This window comes from Elephantulus edwardii, unplaced genomic scaffold (assembly GCF_000299155.1).
Source record: "Elephantulus edwardii isolate Elephantulus edwardi_28Jun2011 unplaced genomic scaffold, EleEdw1.0 scaffold00118, whole genome shotgun sequence".
In the NCBI taxonomy this organism is placed as follows: domain Eukaryota; kingdom Metazoa; phylum Chordata; class Mammalia; order Macroscelidea; family Macroscelididae; genus Elephantulus; species Elephantulus edwardii.
This window is the reverse complement of record NW_006399868.1, coordinates 5,686,447-5,705,772: the sequence shown is the minus strand read 5'-3', so window position 1 is coordinate 5,705,772 and position 19,326 is coordinate 5,686,447. Positions and strand designations below refer to the sequence as shown.

General features: G+C 40.7%; 1 protein-coding gene across 1 annotated transcript in view; it reads right to left on the bottom strand.

Annotated features, from left to right (window-relative positions):
• The window catches only part of CDH7 (cadherin 7, type 2), a 152,698-nt gene that overhangs the window by 33,705 nt on the left and 99,667 nt on the right, over positions 1-19,326 (bottom strand). The window contains exon 6 of the mRNA XM_006892742.1: positions 4,174-4,427. Within this exon, the coding sequence (XP_006892804.1) occupies positions 4,174-4,427 (254 nt within the window). The remainder of the gene's footprint in view (positions 1-4,173; positions 4,428-19,326) is intronic.

Here is a 19,326-nt window from a genome sequence, read left to right as displayed (position 1 = left end):
GAGACTGTCCATCTAGTGCCGATGGATTCGAACTGAGTGCCCTTGGGTTGGCAGTGTAATTCCTTACCGTCAAGCCACCAGAGTACAGAAGACTGAAAAGGTATCGACTTGTTCTCAAATACTTGCTTCTGATTTTTTTAAAAAGAGTTCTTTTTTACTGGCTAAGGTATCTTGAAAGGCCTGCCAAACCCACTGCCTTACAACTAGCTCCTAACTCCAACTCCCGGGTTCCTGGGACTGTAAGATTGAGAGGAAGACTCCTGACTGTCCTCCTATGGAGCTGGTGGATTTGAACCACTGAACTTTTGGTGGAGTCTAATACATAATGCTCTACATTACCAGAGCTCTCACAAGTGTCACCTAATCGTAACCTCCAGCTTTGGTTGTAGCATCCTGTTTCCATTTGGGAGAAGAAGAAAATGCAATGAAATGACGGGCTATGTAACAGCTGACTGGATGTAACAGCTGTCCAGATGGTGGTGGTGTTATCAGGTCCTGCTGCACTGCTTCTGATTCTCTGTGACCCCAAATGCAGAGGAGAACTGCCCCTCGGGGGTTTCCTAGGTTGTAATCTTCGTAGGAAGAGATCAGTGGATCTTCCTGATGAGCCCTTAGGTGGTTTGAAGCCCCTCACTTCAAATCCCCTCATCTATTGAGGAACTAAATTATTACACGTGTTGGCATGTTCTCTCCTTTCTCAAAAATCCCAACTTCCTGAAACCGACTTTCTCTTTTTGCCCCTTCAGTCAGTCAACTGAACCAAATGGAAGTTGCTACTGTTGTTATGGACCATCGAGTCAGAGCTGGCCCATAGCTGGTCCTCTAGTGAGATTTTAGAGGCAGTAAAGCCTAAGGGAAACACTGTCCATCTTTCTACCATGGACTGGTGGATTCAAACTGCATACTTTCACATAGGTAGTGCGATTCTTTGCCACTAAACTACCACAGCTTTTGTTATGTGCTGTCAAGTCAACTATGACTCAGACAGGGCCTCTACGAACAACAGCCGTGAACCTATCCTGAGACAACGTCATCATTCTGACATATCTGACCCCATCGCCAAAGTCACTGTGTTCATGAATCCATCTCATCTGGAGTTTTCTTCTCCAGCACTTCAAGCAAGATGTGAGACAGAGCTGCAAAATCTTTGCCACCAAGGAGCAACTTGGAGCAAACAGGACAGACCTGTTTGTCTTCTTGGTGGTCCATTGTATGTTCAATATTCCTCTCCAGCACCACAGCTCAAAGGAGCTGATTCTTCTTCTGTCCTCCTCACAGTCCAGCTCTCCCAGAATGCCCATAGCAGCTGGTATTTCTCTGCCTACAAGAGTGCTGCAGTTGATTGTTGGTGAATAAAGAGGTTTCAGTGAGTCACCAAGTGGTAGGATGTCATCACAAAAATAAATATGAAAAGTTTCAAGTTATGATGGTCAGCATGTACTGGGGGTGGCGGGGAGTTAGTCTGTGAGCAGATTTGATGATGAGTTATACAGGTAGGTGGGAGAGACTCAATCACTGTGCAGGGTATTTCAGTGAACAGATGATTATGATTTTAGAAATAGTTTAAAGGGGGGAGCGAGCTGGTGAGGAGGGGTGGGCAGGGAGAAAAGTGTGGCAATGAATGAATGGAAATTCAAAACCTCTGTAAATGTGTATTAAAAGTAATAATAAAAAAAAGCTAAAAAAATAAATAGAAGAACTATCCAGAGATCCGAAAGTGGATACTCTTCACAGAGAACCAATGAGTATGACTTCATTTTTGACACTTATTAAGTCTGCATCTCATCTTTGCGCACTCTACGTGTGTATGTATATACTGATACATAAATACACAAACATTACAGCTTTAGAAAAACCTCAAACTCTTCGCTCTCAAGTCAGAACTGACTCAGCGATGCTCCTCCAGTCTCTGAGGTTTCCTAAGGCTGTAAGTCACACAGGAGGATACTGTCCATCTTCCTCTGGTGGAACCACTGGTGGACTGAACCTGTGGGTTGGCATTGCATCTTCTCACTGACTAGACCAGCACAGCTGCCCCCATATATGTATATATTATCTATATAAATGTACTATATAAAAAATATATAATATTATACATAAATTTACACTATGTTGTTGTTATGTACCATCAACTTGGAACCAACTCATAGTTGACTCTCCAGGGAGTTTTCAATAGCAGTTAATCTCATGGATGGAGATTGTTCATTTTCTCTTGCAGAGAAGCTGGTGGGTTTGAACAGTGATTCTTTAGGTTGGTAATGCAATTCCTTTCCACTAAGCCATCAGAGCTCCCTAAATACATATGTACGTGTGTATGTATGTTGTTGTTGTTGTGTATCATCGAGTCAGAACCAACTTATAGCTGACCCTCCGGCAGGTTTTCAGAGGCATTTAATCACATAGGAAAAAACTGCCCATCCTTGTCCCACAAAGCAGATTGTGGATTCAAACTCTGTGCCTTTCGGATTACTGTGAACTATCCTGTGACTAGGGCACCAGAGCTTACTTGTGGTATGCATACACATGGATCGGAGGGGGCTGCCGATCTTTTTCCTGTGAAACAGCTGGTGCATGTGATTCGTACCACAACACAGTAAGGAAGGCCCTCCTTACCTGAGCTCTACAAAAGGATAAAGAAAAATAGTGTGAGAGGCAACTCACACGGAAAATTGTGTGTGCTACTTATGAATTCAAATGAAGGATGAGTAAAAAGCACATTTTAAATTTGTCAGATTCATTCAAATAGATATCAGTATCATACTTACACATGCATATTCATATATATATATATATATAAAATTTAAACTATAAATGAAAGATAAGCAGAAGAAAATGCAACATTGGGATATTCTGAAATGCTTACATGTCATCATTCTGTTAGTCCTAGACTTTTATAATAACATCTCTAGTCCTGAGGCAGTTCTGCTGTTGCTTTGTGCCACTGAATTGGTTTCAACTCATAGCAACTCTATGTTAAACAGAACAAAATAACACTCTGCCACGTACCACACTCAAATCACGGGCTACATTTGAATCCATTGTAGTCATTGTCTCAATCCATTTCAGACTCAGGCCTGCTAAAGAAAGATTACTCTAAAAGTTCCTTATCCACTGAGAGCCACTTCTGGAGGAGTATAGTCTTGGAAACTCTGTGGGCAAGTTCTGCTCTGTCCTGTCCTGTCACTAACTTTTGGAAGCATTGACATATATATGTGGGGATGGAGAAGAGTATTGAATGCACCATAGACTGCTAAGAAAACAAACAGATTCATCCTGGAGAGGGTCTAACCGGGCTGCTCCTTGGAGGCAAGGATTCTGAGGCTTCACCTGAAATACTGTGAACATGTTGCAAAGAGTCCTTGGAGAGGGATGTCATGCTTGGGAGGGTGGAGGGACGGCGCAGGAGGGGAAGACCCTCTATGAGGTGGATTGATTCAGTGACTGTGGTAATCAGGGTGGGGGTGTCGGAGACAGTGTGATTAGCACAGGACAGAACAGAGTTCAGGGCTCTTGTATATAGGGTCGCTATGAGTCATAAGTGACTCAATGGCACATAACAAAAACAACATGAAAATATTAAAGTGTAAAAAAACCCGGGTATTATCCAAACGAATCAATATTAAGAATAATTTATTCAATTCCTAATTTAACTTGTTTATGAAACATGTTCTTAATAGATGTATTTATCTTATAATTAGAATATTCAGCATTTCATCTGTTGATACAGTTTGTGTAGAAAGAGACTCAAGAGAATTGGTTTACCAGGAACCTCAGCTGCCACTTGTGGATAATACCTCAAAACTCATTTCTCAAGCAGGAACTGACTCCTTTTTGACCCTTCAGTAGGGTCTCAGGGGCTATAAATCCCACAGGAGGAGACTGCTCACCCTTCTCCCATGGTGCAGGTGGTGGATTAAAATCGTTTGGATTCAACTTATGGCCTCTGAATTGGCAGGGCAACTCCCTATCCAGTAGGCCACCAGAAAACCACTGCCTCATATTGGTCTTAGAGCTACACTTGTGAATCTTGCAAATGCTATTCTGATCCCATTTCTGTTCAGTGGCTCGATTTGTATCTGTGGTGAAGAGAAGGCCTCCCTCAGCAGAGAGATAGAGGAGCTCTGAGAGGAGGCGCCTGAGGACATGGCAGAAGCAGAGAAACAGCAGCGTTACCTCACAGGGCTGTTGGAGGAGTCCGGGTCATGAGCCGCCACAGTGCCGATGATGTTCCCCACCTGAGTGGCCTCCGACACCTCCATGGGGTACAGCGGGGAGGAGAAGACGGGGGGCTCGTCCACGTCCTCTACAATGATCTTCACCGTGGTTGTGTCACTGAACGGCCCCAAGCTCAGGAACCGAGGGTCAGTGTCTTTGTTGGCCGCCTCTATCCGGAGCGTGTAACTGGTTTTGGTTTCAAAGTCCAGTTCCTGTAACGAGAGTCATTAGGAAAATTAAATTAGCAATTAAACAGCCAGCAAAGCAGAGCATTTCATTTATGCATGTCAATAAACAGAGCAAGCCCTTGCTAGGAAAATGCACCCTCAGCATTCAAAAATAATAAGCAAGGACGTCAATCAGGGGCCTTGCTGTGCCGGCTCGGTGACAAGGGTGCCACCTGCTGCCGTGTAGAGGCTGGGGACTTACAGGCCTCTGATACACTGTTGTGAACATCAAAGGAAAGATTTAAGAATTTATCAGGCCACATTCTTCAGTCATGAAGTTTAACTCGCTATTGGAGTTAAAAGTACAGAAAAAGAAGACTTTCTCCTCAATTTCCCATTTGAAAGGTCAGTTCCATTGATGGTGAGATGACGTGAGGATCCTGAAGCCCCAGGTGCTCCTAGGTAGGTGTGAACTGAGCAAGGTTGGGTCACCTGGAGACACCCTTTTCTTCAATGAGCTGTCTTTGACAATACCTTCACCAACAGATGCTTTATATCCTCTTTTTATTCTTTTTATTAGGTGGTTTATAGGTTTATTCCAGAGTCTTCTCTTTGACTAACTTTTCTAGAAGATTAAAATGATAAATACTTCCTCGGGGATCTCCAGGAAGAAAAAGTTGCTTCCTCCTGGCTGGTAACACAGTGATTGATGGACCCATCAGCTCCACCATGTAAAGGCTTGGAGATCTAATTCTAAAGATTACAGTCCAGGTAAAGTTGAGAAACTACCAGTTACTCTTTGATGTCCAGGGTCTACTAAGTCACAAATCAACTCCAACAATGAAACATTTCCTTAAAATGAGAGACTCAATTGTGGTAATTTGAGGGAGAAAAATTAAAAGGCAATTCAAATGCTGCCCAAGAGAAGCACCAATTGTGAAGACAGGACTTAGACATACAACATGGACAAGTTTGTGGTAACATCACCCTTCTCCTTCTTATATGATTATGGAGAATGAACTTTTTATGAACTTCAACCTGAAAAAAGAGCATCATATCTGACCTTTACCAGCTTCACAGGGGGAAACTATCCCAGTCCACAGTATCAGTAACACAGAACCAATTCCCATGAGGCCAGACATGTCCCCACCCCACACACACACTCCCATGCCTCCTTTTTTTTTAATTATTAAATTTTATTAGTTTTAATGAACATTTACAGGGATTTTGGGTTTTCATTCCTTCATTGCTGCACCATTCTCTCTACCCTCCTCGTCTGTTTTAATTGTCCAATTGCCACAGTGCTTGTCAAAGCCAGTTCTGATTAATCTCCTTTGTCAGTGTGTCCTTTGCCACTCCCTATCACTCCTCCCTGAGAGAGACTTCACCCCGATTCATAAGGGAAAGGGGATGGCGTATTCTCTTAGCTACTTCCTGCTGAAAAGGGACGCTGTGGGTTTCAGGGTGAAGATCTTCTCTCACTACTCTAAAGGGCCCCTTTGGCACTCAAATCAACACCAATCTTACTGTTTGGCTGGGTCCAAAACCCAATATGGTAACTCAAGAAAATATCACATAGCCATATTGGGGGAGTTAAATGGTTAGAATGCAGATTAAGAATACAGTAAAGACAGCTCCAAAAATGGACATGCAGACACATGAGCCTCATTGCTCTAAGTGTTCCCGAGTTTTCAGTCCTGCCAACATTGGCTTCCCTGAAATTGTCCAACAAAGTTTTCAGTCTTCTCAGTACTGGCTCCCCTCACCCCAAAGTCCTGTCTCACACATAATTCTCCAGTTCATCCATTGCTGGTGCTGTCATCTCGAAGAATGTCCTACATTTCACAGGGTTAGGGGAGGTCTCTCTTCTCTGGTTATGCAAAGAATTCAATTACTTCTGGTGCAGGAAGGATCCCTTCTGGTGAGAGAAGAATTTTTATTCCTGCAGTTAGAGCTCTTCAACTAATTGTGGAGGATAGCCAATCTCTTTTATAGAGTTGAGACTGGCCAATCCCTTGGTGGACAGGCTAACACCTCATCTGAAGTCCCGCCTCTCGCACAGCCAGCCATCTACATTAGAAAAGCCACAGGGAGAGACAAACTCCACAAACCTGACCAAGGGATAACTCTCCTCAAAGCTTCTTTTACATGAAATAATAGAAATGTAAAACACTGAAACAGGCAATGAGTTTAAGGAAAATACTGTTAAGTATAAAGTACATTGGATTTACTTACTTGTGAGTACTTAATGAAAGAATATTAGAAAATAGGTTACAATGTAATACTGAGAATTGTACCCAAGTTCATCCATTACATATGTACACATCTGTTCATGTACTGATGTAGGTATGTACATAATCCAGCTCATTCTCTACAGAGGATTTGATGCTAAAGAAAGCAAATAAGGAAACGCAGTTATCTAAATATAAAATAGGATATGTACAGATATGTACAGACTGTTGTTATTGTTGTTATGTGCTGTCGAGTTGTTCGTGACTCATAGCATTGCTATGTACAACAGCACTGACTCAGATACACCTACCCCCATTGTCCCAGTTACTGTATCAATCCATTTCATGTGGGGTCTTCCCCTCCTGCACTATTGCTCCACTCTTCTGAGAGTGATGTCCTTCCCCAAGGAATGGTCCCTGTTGGCCGTATGTCCAAAGTATGTGAGATGCAATTCCAAAATCCTAGTTTCCATGGAGAAACTTGGTTTCATCTTCTCCAAGAGAGACCTGTAACTTGGTTTCATCTTCTCCAAGAGAGACCTGTTTGTTTTCTTGGAGATCCATGGTATGTTACATAAAGAGATTCCACAGCCCATTTCTAGATAACACTAGTGGGGGAGGTATGTAAATCAATACTCAAAATTAGCTTCTAACACAGATAGACCTCAGGCTATGAACATCTAGCTTTCAGAGAATTCCCATGTATGCTACAATGTCACATGAATTTGCACACTCATTAAAACTGAACCTGTTCTACTCGCAACAAAGTCTTTGTCACAATCACCCGTTACTTACAGTATGCACATCCTTAAATCACTGAAAAGGCTCATACTATTTCTTGCACAAAAGACTAAGACCAAGAGAATTTAGAAAGCACATATTATTAAAAGAGAATTTGAGTTGCCCACTTTGCCTTTGAAAAAAGTAGAATGTTTGTGGTTCTATCTAGACCCGGTTTAGACAAACATTCTTAGAAGGGACCAGATCTTGTGAAAATGAATGGTGTTCGATTCTTGGTCCTAGTCATAAAACCCAACACCTACATTTTGGAAACTACTAGTAGATCCAGGGCTAAAATGTCAAGCTGCTAACCAAAATGATTGGTGGTTTAAACCCATTTGCTACCCTGAGGAACAAAGACGGGGCAGTCTGTTCCTATAGAAACTTGGGTCCTTGTAAAACTTTGGGGTAGATATTCTGCTCTGTTCTAGACCTGGGATGCATTAACATCAGTTAAATCAGGTTAGTCCATGTGCAGAATAAAACAGAGCATTCTTGTTTACTTACAAAATCTAAACATGCATATATTTAACTTGCAATATAACATTTTCAGACTGCTCCCATGTTACTTATAAAACTGTATATAGAAAAATGTCATTTCCAAATTTTAGAAATCTCCACCCACTCAATCCCACTGCCTGGAGGTCAATTCCAATTCCCAGCAGATCTCTAGGGCAGGACAGAACTTCCTCACGCTGCTGCCAAGGCTTTGAAACCAGTACATCTTTGCAAAAGTAAATTCATCTCCTCTTTCCCCACAAAGCAGCTCGTACACTGGATCCTTTAAATCAAACCAACTACTTTAGCTGCTGTGCTACCAGGGCACCAAATTTACCACCTCCCTTCCCACCAATTTACAACCACAGCCACTTTTATAATATTCATCAGATTCTGACACTGCCAAAAGTGCTATCATGTAATTTATTTTCAAGTAAGAGTTTGACCCAGGAAAAGTAATTTAAAATTTACTGCAGAAATGAATGCAATTAATTTATTGCAACTTTTTAAAAGTGTGTCTGAAAGGCAACATGAGGTAAAACATCTGGCTGATACCAAGCTACGAAGAAATTCAGTATTAAGCATGATGACTGCTTGCCTGCAGATGATGATAAAAAAAGAGCAAAAATTATTCGTATGTATGCTCGTATGAAATGCTTAGAATCAAGATTATAGACAAAAGGAATCACTATGCAAAAATTATTTTCAGAAAAAACTTGGATAAGCCAGACACTCACTTTCCAGTGAGAGGTTCAGGGCAGTGGAGAGTTTTTACCCCCATGGAATGTTCCTAGCCCATAGTAGTTCCAATCCCTGTTGTCCTTCTCATTATTGATTTCTCGATAGGCAAGACATTTCTGTAACTACTTCACTTAATTAGCACAGCTATGCTAGGCATGAACAAAAAAGAGAAAATTTAAAATAACACTTGTGGAAAGAAAAAAGAAAAAGAGACGGAAGGAAATAAAAGTAATGTTTATGATTCTATCTAATGTATGAAGTGAGATATTGTTAGAAAATTCAGATAATGGGGAGTTTAAGTACACACTGTTACCCTGTAGACAATAGTAAATAATAAGCAGGACTGCTAATAAATAACAACTTGGAATCAAGGCAGAGTCGCACTGATCCACACACCAGGATGTCCCAGGCTCATGCAGGGACCTGGAGTGAGCTGTCAAGTCACTTCTGACTCAAGGTGAGTCCATGTGTGCAGAGTACAGTGGTTCCAGGGGGTTTGCAAATTTGTGACCTTTCAGACGTAGATCACCAGGTTTAACTGCCAAACAGTCTCTGAAAGGATCTGACCTGCTATTCTTTTGCCTTCAACTAAGGCTCACAGAGACCCTATGAACCACAGATCCGAACCCTGTCCTAACCTGTGCTGTCTTCCTCGTCTCTGACACACTAGAGTCTACTCCATGGTATAATGTTCTTTCCTAGGAGTGGTCCTTCCTAACAACATGCCCAAAGTTTGTGAGAAGAAGTTTCACTATACTTGTCTCCACGATGCATCCTAACTGCCTCTTTGCCAAGACATACTTGTTTGACTTTTTGGCAGTCCATGGGTTATTCTTCTCCAGGGCAACACTCAAAGACATCAGTTCTGCCATCTTTATTCATATCCAACTTGCAGCTGCGTAACAAGTAATTGAAAAGATTCTAGTTTGGACCAAGTGCACAATGGTCTTCAAAACTGACATCTTTGCTTTTCAGCACTTTGGAATAGTCCTTGACAGCAGACATTCTTTCCAAATGTTGACACATTTTTTAATTTCCTGGCTGTTGGTGCCAAGTGTGTTGAACGTGGATCCAAGCACTGAAAATTTCTTTCTCTTCTTCACCTTTCGTGACATTGCCTTCTGGTCTAGTGGTGAGGATTTGTGTTTTTTTGATGTTAAGATGTAACTCGTATTGAAAGCTGTATTCTTTGAGCCTCTGCAGTAAGTGTTGCAAGCCTTCCTCATTTTCAGCAATGTTGTGTTACCTGCATAACACGTTGTCGATGAGTCTTCATTTGATCCTGATTTCACATTCTTCATATCATCCAGAATAGGTATGGAGAAAGAATAAACAGACATGAACAGAATAGGTATGGAGAAAGGATAGAGCCCTGATGCACACCTTTCCGGATTTTAAACCATGTTCTGTGTTCTTGCTCTGTTTGGAACCATAGTTTCTTTGTCTAACAGTTGAGTTTCATCCAGTTACAGCAACTACGGACTCTAGAAAAGGTTTTCTTACCTGTGAAGTCTCAGGCATATTTGAGGCACTGAAAGATTAGAGCAGTTTACTTGAAATAAAATTTTCCAAAATATAAAATAAGGACATTTGAGTGTTTTATGATTATGATCCAAGAATAACAAGCTTTAGCAGTTGAGAAATTAAAAAAAAAATCGCAAATACTTCCAGTCAGAAATGTGTCCACTTTCTCTGTAAAGGGTCCCCAAGTCCACTGCCACGGAGCTGTTCCTGTGGTGAACCTCTACGGGTTTTCCAAAGCTGTAAATCTCTATGGGAGGACACTTCTGATCTGCAGCCTGCATTGTTATGCACTGTACTAGCAGGGCCAGGTGTACAGGTATATGCTCTCCAATTTATGCAAACGGACAGACCTACTGTGTGTAATAATATTTGGTAATAACAAAGTGCTAATAATGTTTTTTATAACTAGTGATATTGAAATCCATATAATAATAAACTCCAAGCTTAAGATATTAACAGAGAACCATTCTTGGTGCATGGACTGCACAGAAACAGATGGTTAATGATCCATTACTCGCAAACGTCTAACCTAAGGAATCCAAAAGGAAGCAGAACATTCAAGGTCCTCGACGACTGAGGTCGGCACAATCTCTCCAAATTCACTTCTCACTACTCTTCCTCTGATACGAAGAAAGCGAACTCTCGACTATAATCCACACGCTTGATCTGTACACGTCCACTCCCTTCCATGGTACGCAGCTCTCTCTGCCACTCCCTTTGTTGAAATATTTTCAAGTGGAGATATCACCTCCTTCATTATTCATCTCTCACTGGTCATTGAAAAGAACCTAAGGCGTTAAATGACATGGGTTGACACAGTGGCTAACACAGGCTCGCACACAGCAACGACATGGGTTGACACAGTGGCTAACACAGGCTCGCATGCAGCAACGACTGTGAGGGCGGTGCCAGACTGGCAGGGCTTCATTCTGTTGTGTGAAGGGTGTCCGTAATGTGGAAGGTACTTGAGGGCAACTAACCACATCAGCGTGGATGTTCCCAGAACCCTTATCCTAGGTTTGTATCCACCAGCTGCTCCATCGGAGAAGCACACACATCTCCTCCTGTGGGATTTACTGCCTCTGAAAATTGCTGAGGGGTCAGCTATGGGTTGATTCTGACACGAAAGCACACATGACCAACGTGATAAGGAAAGTTCCTCTGACTGAAACCTAAGTACGGACCATCATTTTACACACAACTTTAATCCATATTTAAAAAAACTAATTGCAAGGTTGTTATTGTTACCAAGGTACACTGATATGAAAGGAAAAGAGCAGAGACTTCAGGCCAAAGTCCAACATCACATGTGACTCTTGAAGGGGCAGGCACACTCTGTGATCTCAGGGACATATGCATCTACCAGCCATTTTTCTGCTATACCATCAGGCCATTGTCCAAACCAAGATAAATTAGCTTAAAGCAGAATTCATAATACTCCACAATCTTATCTTTCTGTACCTGTCTGCACAATGACCCTCAGAGTAAATTAATGATCAATACTAAACTCTCAGAAATGTGCTTGGTTCAGATTGCAATATAAATATTTGTTATGACAATTATATTAGTATTATTAGTACAGTTATTTCTTCCCATATTGTGTGCAAATATAAAACAAAGACTAATTTTAATTGCATTTTCCCCTCACTATCCAGGCATATGACACTGTAAAAGTCAACTTCTGTTCATCCAGTAAGTTCAACAGGGCAGGTACCACAAATAGTGGAGTCCTAGGAGATGCTCCCCTAATACAATCGGCTCTTTTCAATACTAAACCAAAGAGGAAATGCATTCCTGAATTCATTTGATAAAACCACTGCTCTGCATTTGGCTCCCTCCCCAGAGCTTTACTTTTGGTCTACAGCCAAGTATGGTCTCATTAAGCTCGATGACCTCTCTTTAGATCTTGCACCTTAGACTGATGTTGTTATTGATGTTTCAGGAATTGATCCAAATTAAATCCCTCTGGAAATTCTTCATTCTGTTCTCTGCAACCATGGCACCATATAATCCAGGCTAGGGGTGTGTGTGAACACGCATTGTTGTTATGGTTTTTTGGTTTGTGTTTTTATCATCTTATACTGAATGTTGTTTTTGTACAAATGCTCTGTGATGACTTATCATCTTAAAAGCATTTCTTTCTCTAGCGATTCCAGCTCTGTCTCATAGATCAAAGCACATCTGTATCTTTCAATATATCTCCTACTGTGTGATCAAATCAATATAAACCTTAAAATTTCTCCTCAGTAAATAGATGAGACTGTACCATTGGAAAAAATATACCCAAACTATAACCCTTCTTCTGATTATTTTAACCATATAAAAACGAAACCCAGAAACTTAAAAATAAGCCACTATCTTGAGCAAGGCATCTCAGTGTGATATCCCTGTATATTGAATACAATGATGTACATTCTAAAGCGATCAAAACATATCATCTCTAATTCACACCATTATTTGATGTTCTTACCTTCCTCTTCTCTGATCACTTTATGAGGCTTTTATCGGTTTAAAATTTTCATGACTCGTGAAACTCTATCCAAATTTGGGCACAATGTTATTTTCTTCAATAGAGACAGAAAGATTTGTCCAGAAAACATAAACCCTACCATTCCGTATCTTTAATCATTTAATTAGGCTGTTACAATTTCAGCACCTAACAGCAACATAGGTTGACATCGTGTTCTGGTGGCAAAACTGTTACAGTTTTTGAATGCTAACTGAAAGGTCAGTGGTTTGAATCTACCTGTCGCCGTGCAGAAAGGTGTGGTTTGTTCCCACAAAGACTTACAGTCATAGGAACTCTGTGGGACAGCTGTGCTTTATTTTCTCAGGTTACTACATGTAGGAATTGAATTGATAACAACTGAGAATTGAATTGATGAAAACTGATTTTATGGGAGAAAATGGAGAACTCTAGATGTCTTATCAGTTGGTCGGGTGTTTTCTAAAAGGGATTGATTCTTTCATTTCTGTCTGACTACATCAGACTTTGAGATCCTTAGAACAGGATACTAAATAAACTAATCTTATTAACAGCTAAGCTCTAACAGCTAACAGCATGTGAAAGGGAAGCACTGATCACAGAATGAAGTACCAAATACCTAAGCCCAAGGATAATAATTTGAAAAATATTAAAAGTTAGTTTTATTTGGAATAAGTAAAAAAAAAAAAAATCACTGGCTGTCTCCAGTGGAAAAATATGTTTTGCTCAGAGCAAACCCTTTGAGGCTCTGATTCCGGCCTTTGATTATCCGTGGGCTATTTTACAACTCCGTAAGTGTTTAACAAGTGAAAACTGTGCAAAACAATTTTCCAGAAATAAGCAAATAAATTGTCAGAGTGGTCACATGATTGCCCTCCCTCAAGGAGAAAAGCCAGATCCACATTTACTTAGAAATTCCTCGTAACATTCATGCCATCTCTATAAATCGGAACCATTTTGACTTTTACTGGAATCAGTTTTTAACACTTTACTGGTTCCCTCATTTACAGTGGGGAAATACAGTCTTCCATATATGTGTGTTTTACGTTCTTGGGACAGTCTTCATTTTCTCTCTCTTTGCTGGAAACTGCATTTCAGTAGTGTTTACTATGAGGACAGCACTTGCACAGGCATCCACATATGTGCATATGGTGCTGTTGCTGTGTGTCACGGGGTCAGAACTGACTGATGCACAGCTGGCCCTCCAGTGTGTTTTCAGAGACAGTAAGTCACACGGGAGGAGACTGTCCATCTTTCTCCTCTAGAACACCTGGTAGATTTGAACTTCCTGCCTTTAGAATTGAAGTGCAGCTTCTTACCACTAGACCACCAGAGCTTCTGGTACCGTAACTGGAGATGCTTTGTGGAGTAGTCCTTCAGGAGTTGTGCTGATAACCCACGTGTGGTGCCTCGCTGGCAGTTAAAGATGAGAAATCACCTCCTGTGGGGTGCACAGCCTCAGACACCCAGTGCAAGGTCAGCTACGACTCTGTCCCAGCTGGATGGTATTGAGTCCTGGTAATATGATGGTAAAGTGCTCACTCGGCAGCTGTATAACAGTGCTTTCAACCCAGTGCGACTCCTTGGTGGAAAGATGTGGAAACCTGCTTCTTTCAAGGAGCACAGCCTGGGAGCAGTGCAGCAAGGTCTCCTCTGTCCTCACTGGTGCAGAGTCAGACTCCACCTCGAGGCAGCAGTTCTGACACAAATGGACTCCGAACAATGGCAGGAATGCTTTAAGCTTAAACAATAAATATTTACGTCAGCATACTAGAAATAAAATAAGCATTTGAACATGGTTGCTGTTGTTGTGTGCTGTCAAATCAGAACCGACTCTGTGCTGACCCTCCCGGAGGTTTTCAGAGACAGGAAATCACAAAGGAGGAGATTGTTCCTCTTTCTCCCACAAAGCAGCTGGTGGATTCAAACCACGTGTCTCTGGGGTTGCAGCACAATTTCTAACCAATTATTATTTCCTGATCCAATGAGGAGGGGTCGACATAGGGCTTTTGGATTCCTCAGTTAGAGTTTCCTGATAACATCGAGGTAAGATAACATCCAGACCCACTGCTATTGGCTTCAGGATGACCTGCCACTGGATTCTGAGGCTGAATGTCTTCATGGGAGCCCTCAATTCTCTCCCAAAGACCAGCTGGTGGGTTTGAACTACTGACTAGTCAGTTAGCAGCGTGACACAATAAATGAGGCCACTGCATCTCTTTTATTGTCCAGGTGAAACACTAAGTAAAATTTAGAGACTTGATACCAAAACGCAAGCCCTGCACTTAGAAAAGACATTAAGATGGTACCATTACTGCTTAAACCAGGAGACCCTCTGCAGTTACTGTTGTTGCCATTTGCACACGTCTTTGACTTTGACCGAGGAAAATAGGAGGAGCACGCAAATCGATTGAAAATCATTCTAATCCTATCCCTGCTATTTTGTTTGTAGAGATTTTATCAAAATTAGTATTGATCTTTAATTAACTTAACCTTAATTTTCTTCCCACTCTTCCAAAATCCATAGAAATAATAAAGTGTATTTAATTAGTCTGGATTTAAGCATCTTAACCCTTTTAATCACGTCTAATATTTGGTTATTTTCTTTTAAAGGAACACTTATCTAATTTGAGGCCAACCTATGAGTATCCTGCAGAAATAAAAGGCCTATTTTCTTTATAAAAGTGGAGTGGAATAATTATTTATAATTTTGTACATTAAAATAAAAACTACATTCTAGCTAGTGTTCATGATGGTGCACATGAGAAACAATTTTATAGAAAATATACCTGTCCTTGATATTTTAAGCAAAGGTGAATTATAAACTCACAACCGTGAAAGATAAGATCACATTAGGAGGTATCTACCAGGTGCCTTCTCTGTGCCTGGCTGTTTGAAATATAATGAAACAAACAACAAATGCATCTCTTTGCCTTCACAATGTTTACCTGACTTTGCTGCAGGATGGGAAACAGGATAAGGCAATTCAAATAAATAAATAATTCAAATAAATAAGATACTTCGTCTCCTTATTAAAATTATACCAGAAAACTATCACACAATGTGGTGGGTTTTACTTTCCTGATATTGAAATCACAAAACTTTGAAGGATTCAAGGCTAACGTGGGTGGCAAAATACTCAAATTACAGGTGTTCTAGGACAAAGCACAGACTGAAAAGGAGAGGCAGTGATCAATAAAATGACAAGAGACTCCTCCGGAATGAGTGACTAGAACTGCCAGATTAAAAGGGGCCTCCGACAGGGAATTAAATACAGTTTCCGAACTCTGGGTTGTTCTTCACTATCCCTTTAATGTCAACTGCCTTATGTGTATGTGCTAAGTACTTCAGAACTTACGTTCACACTTGAGGCATCCTCCTGAGCTGTGTGTTGTGTGCCACTGAGTCGGAATCGAGAATAGCTGATCCTCCGCTGGGTTTTCAGACAATAAACTGCGAGGTGATTGCTCATCTGCCTGTGGTGCAGCTGGTGGATTTGAACCATGTATCTTTATGTTGGTAGCACAATTACCTGAACCAAGCTTCTTTAAGCTACCAACCCTTATTTATAACTGTGTGGTTGTACTTCCATGGCTAACACAGGTGTCTAAGCATAACTCAAGCCACATCAATCATTTCCACATACTTATCTTCAAAATAAAATTGTGTAACTTGTCCATTCTAGCTATTAACATTGATTTTTTGCTTTTAGAGTTTTCCTCTGGATCAGACACCTTTTTTTACACAATAACCAAATCCTCCCGGAAATACAGAAACAGCCAGAGGGAAAAGTGCATATTATCTGTGACAAAGCAAAACAAATTCCATGGTGGAAGCACTGGAAGTTCTCCTTGACAAAGACATGCTCTGAAAACCCTGCTTTGACAGCGATCAACCAAGGACAGCAGAAAATGCATCCAAGTTACCAGGCTCTTTGGCTTAGAGAAAGTCTGTCATATGTTGACATTTACCTTACAGTCAACTGTCTTTACAAAGTGGAGATTGTTTGATTCCTTTGGAAAGTCCTAAATAATCACATCTGACTATTAACACAAGGAAGTTTTTATCTTAACAAATAGCTAACAGCCTATACACCGGCACACACAGCTGAAAGTTGGTGCCCAATGACTGTTGGATTGCAATAGGCTCACAGTTCACTTTGCAGCAGGTTTGCAGAGGCTGTAAATCACATGGAGACAGCTCATGTTTCTCCTGCAACACATACTTAGGCCTCCACGATGATCAAGGCATGAACAAAGCATAAAATCCAATAAGAAATTCAAAAGAACATCCAATTACACTGACTAGATCAATCTGATCATATCTTAGCCTTAAAACCCAATTCTTTTCCACAGTTGTGTGAAAGCAATAACTCTTCTGTATTTTGAGAACCATATATCTTCAGGAACAAGACTAATTGAATACAAGTGCAAAAGGAAAATTTAACCAGAGGATGAAAAAGAAATTTAAAACATCATCACTGGTTTGAGCTTTTTCTACACATCAGCAGCACTTTATGAAATATGGAAATCCAGAGCTGGTTTTGGTAAGGAGCCCCTTATTATTGCTCGTAACAGGAAAAGGACACATTTCACGAACTACAAAGGAATTCAGGAAGTCAAGTCATTACTTCACGTAGATGGAGTTTACAAACCTGTGCGGCTAAGCTGTAAGTTATAAGGACCCCGTAGACTCTGTCTTCCTTACCCTCAAGGACTGGGGGCTGGAGGAATTACTAATGTCATCAAGTTAGTGCTCTACAATTAGACTCTCAACTTTCTTTGGCTTTTTGTTAGTGTAGATGGATCTGAGGGGATTGTGAGGATATAACAACAAAATAGACAGATGAATTTTAGCTGTTTTATCCTCAGAGTTTGAGAGCAGAAACCACAAAACAAGCCAAGCACCTTCCAGACACAGCGTGTGCACTTATCCTTCCCGGGAAATACAGCTTTAAAATGCTCATCTTTACTGCACACTAACTCTTTGGTAATGTATTTTGGGAAAGCCAAATTCCAAATTTAATCTCAACTGAGGGCTTATATTGAAAACTGAAGTACGTTAGAGAAAAGGTTATCTTATCTCAAAGGAAAAATAAAAGACGCAAGTTCCTAAATCATCCATCACGGCATGGAAATGAGAAAGGGAAGAATTCTAGGTGAAATCGACACCAGTTTTCTCTCACAGCGGTACAGCTTGTGTTTACCCGTTGTGAATGATGAAGCCCTAGACAACAGGTTATGAAGATTATCATCCTATCGTTCATAAACAGGCACAGAAATACCAATGATTCTGCTTTAATGTTCCAATACACTACAGTTTTATCATAATAATTTTATATTTCTATTATAGAGTTTTCTTTAGTCTTAGTATTCAGAAAGTGTGCTTAAAATATGAGGGCAAGTACTCTGATAATTCTACCCACTTGATGGTGTAAATAAATGTTTTTCTTATATATTAGAGCCATAAAAAATTTATCTGAACTTCTGTTTTAATTTTTATAACACCTCTTTCAAATAGATATGCTGTCCTCTCATTGTCTCTAATTTACTCTCAGGGAAATGTTGCTGTTATGTGTTGTCAAGTCCCAATCAAGCCACAGTTGACACTGCGGTAAGTTTTAGATATTGTAAATCTCATGGGAGGAGGCTGTTCATCTTCTCCCATGAAGCAGCTGATAGGTTGTATGCGGGTTGGCAGGCTGACTCCTCACTCATGAAGCCGGCAGAGCTCCCTCAGGCAAGTACAGCAAGTACACATGAAAACAAGACCAAATACGAAAACAATTTACTCAAACTTAACAAATTTCTGTTATACCTGCAGTGTTAGATGGTGAAATGAGCAATGGAATAAGGTTACATGACACTAAATTAGAAGTCACCCAGCTAATTATCAGGCATGGTGGTGGCAGAAGTTTTGAATAGTTTTTCTGGCCATTGCCTTACCCCATTCTGGGGGCATGGTCTCCAGCTGTCTCAATTGTAAACACATGGTGTATCCACCGATCAGCATTTCCTACATTATTGAGAGCTATGGGATCAACATAAGAAGAGAGCTGGCTACACTGTGGAAAGACTGTGACAAAGAACAGCCGGATGGGAGTCCTGGAGACAGAGATAGAGTCAAAGCTTAAGCTTGCTGCACAAAATTAGGAAGAGCTGACTTATGACTGCAATGAGCAAAGCTTGATAAATGGCTGAGGAAACCAACAGGGTGACGCTTTTGTGTTGCTTGCCTAAACCTGGACTTTAACTTGGTTATTAAGAAGCTGACTGAACAAACTGAGGAATGTATTTCATGAATCTTTGTTGATACTGATGTTCACTCAAAGTCCTTTGTCTTCTTCACCTCTAACCTATTTTCCTAATAAACCCTCAACTATGAGTCAAATAGCATCTGTGAGTCTTTGGCAACAAATTTTAGACCCAATGATTAGAAGTAAAAGAAGGTACATGGAGCTTTGGCTTACTTTGCAGGTCTTTGTGCTACTGATGAGGACAGTTCCCTTTTGTGGCGGTAATAGAGGCCAGATTCACTGTCTTCATGTTGTCATTGTTCCATCTGTTTGCACAGTGCACAGATAGGAAACAATCTAATTTCTATACAAATCTCCCAATCTAAATGGACACAGGAACTCTAATATTCAATAGTGAAGCAATGTTTAGAGATAGCATCATCAGAGTAA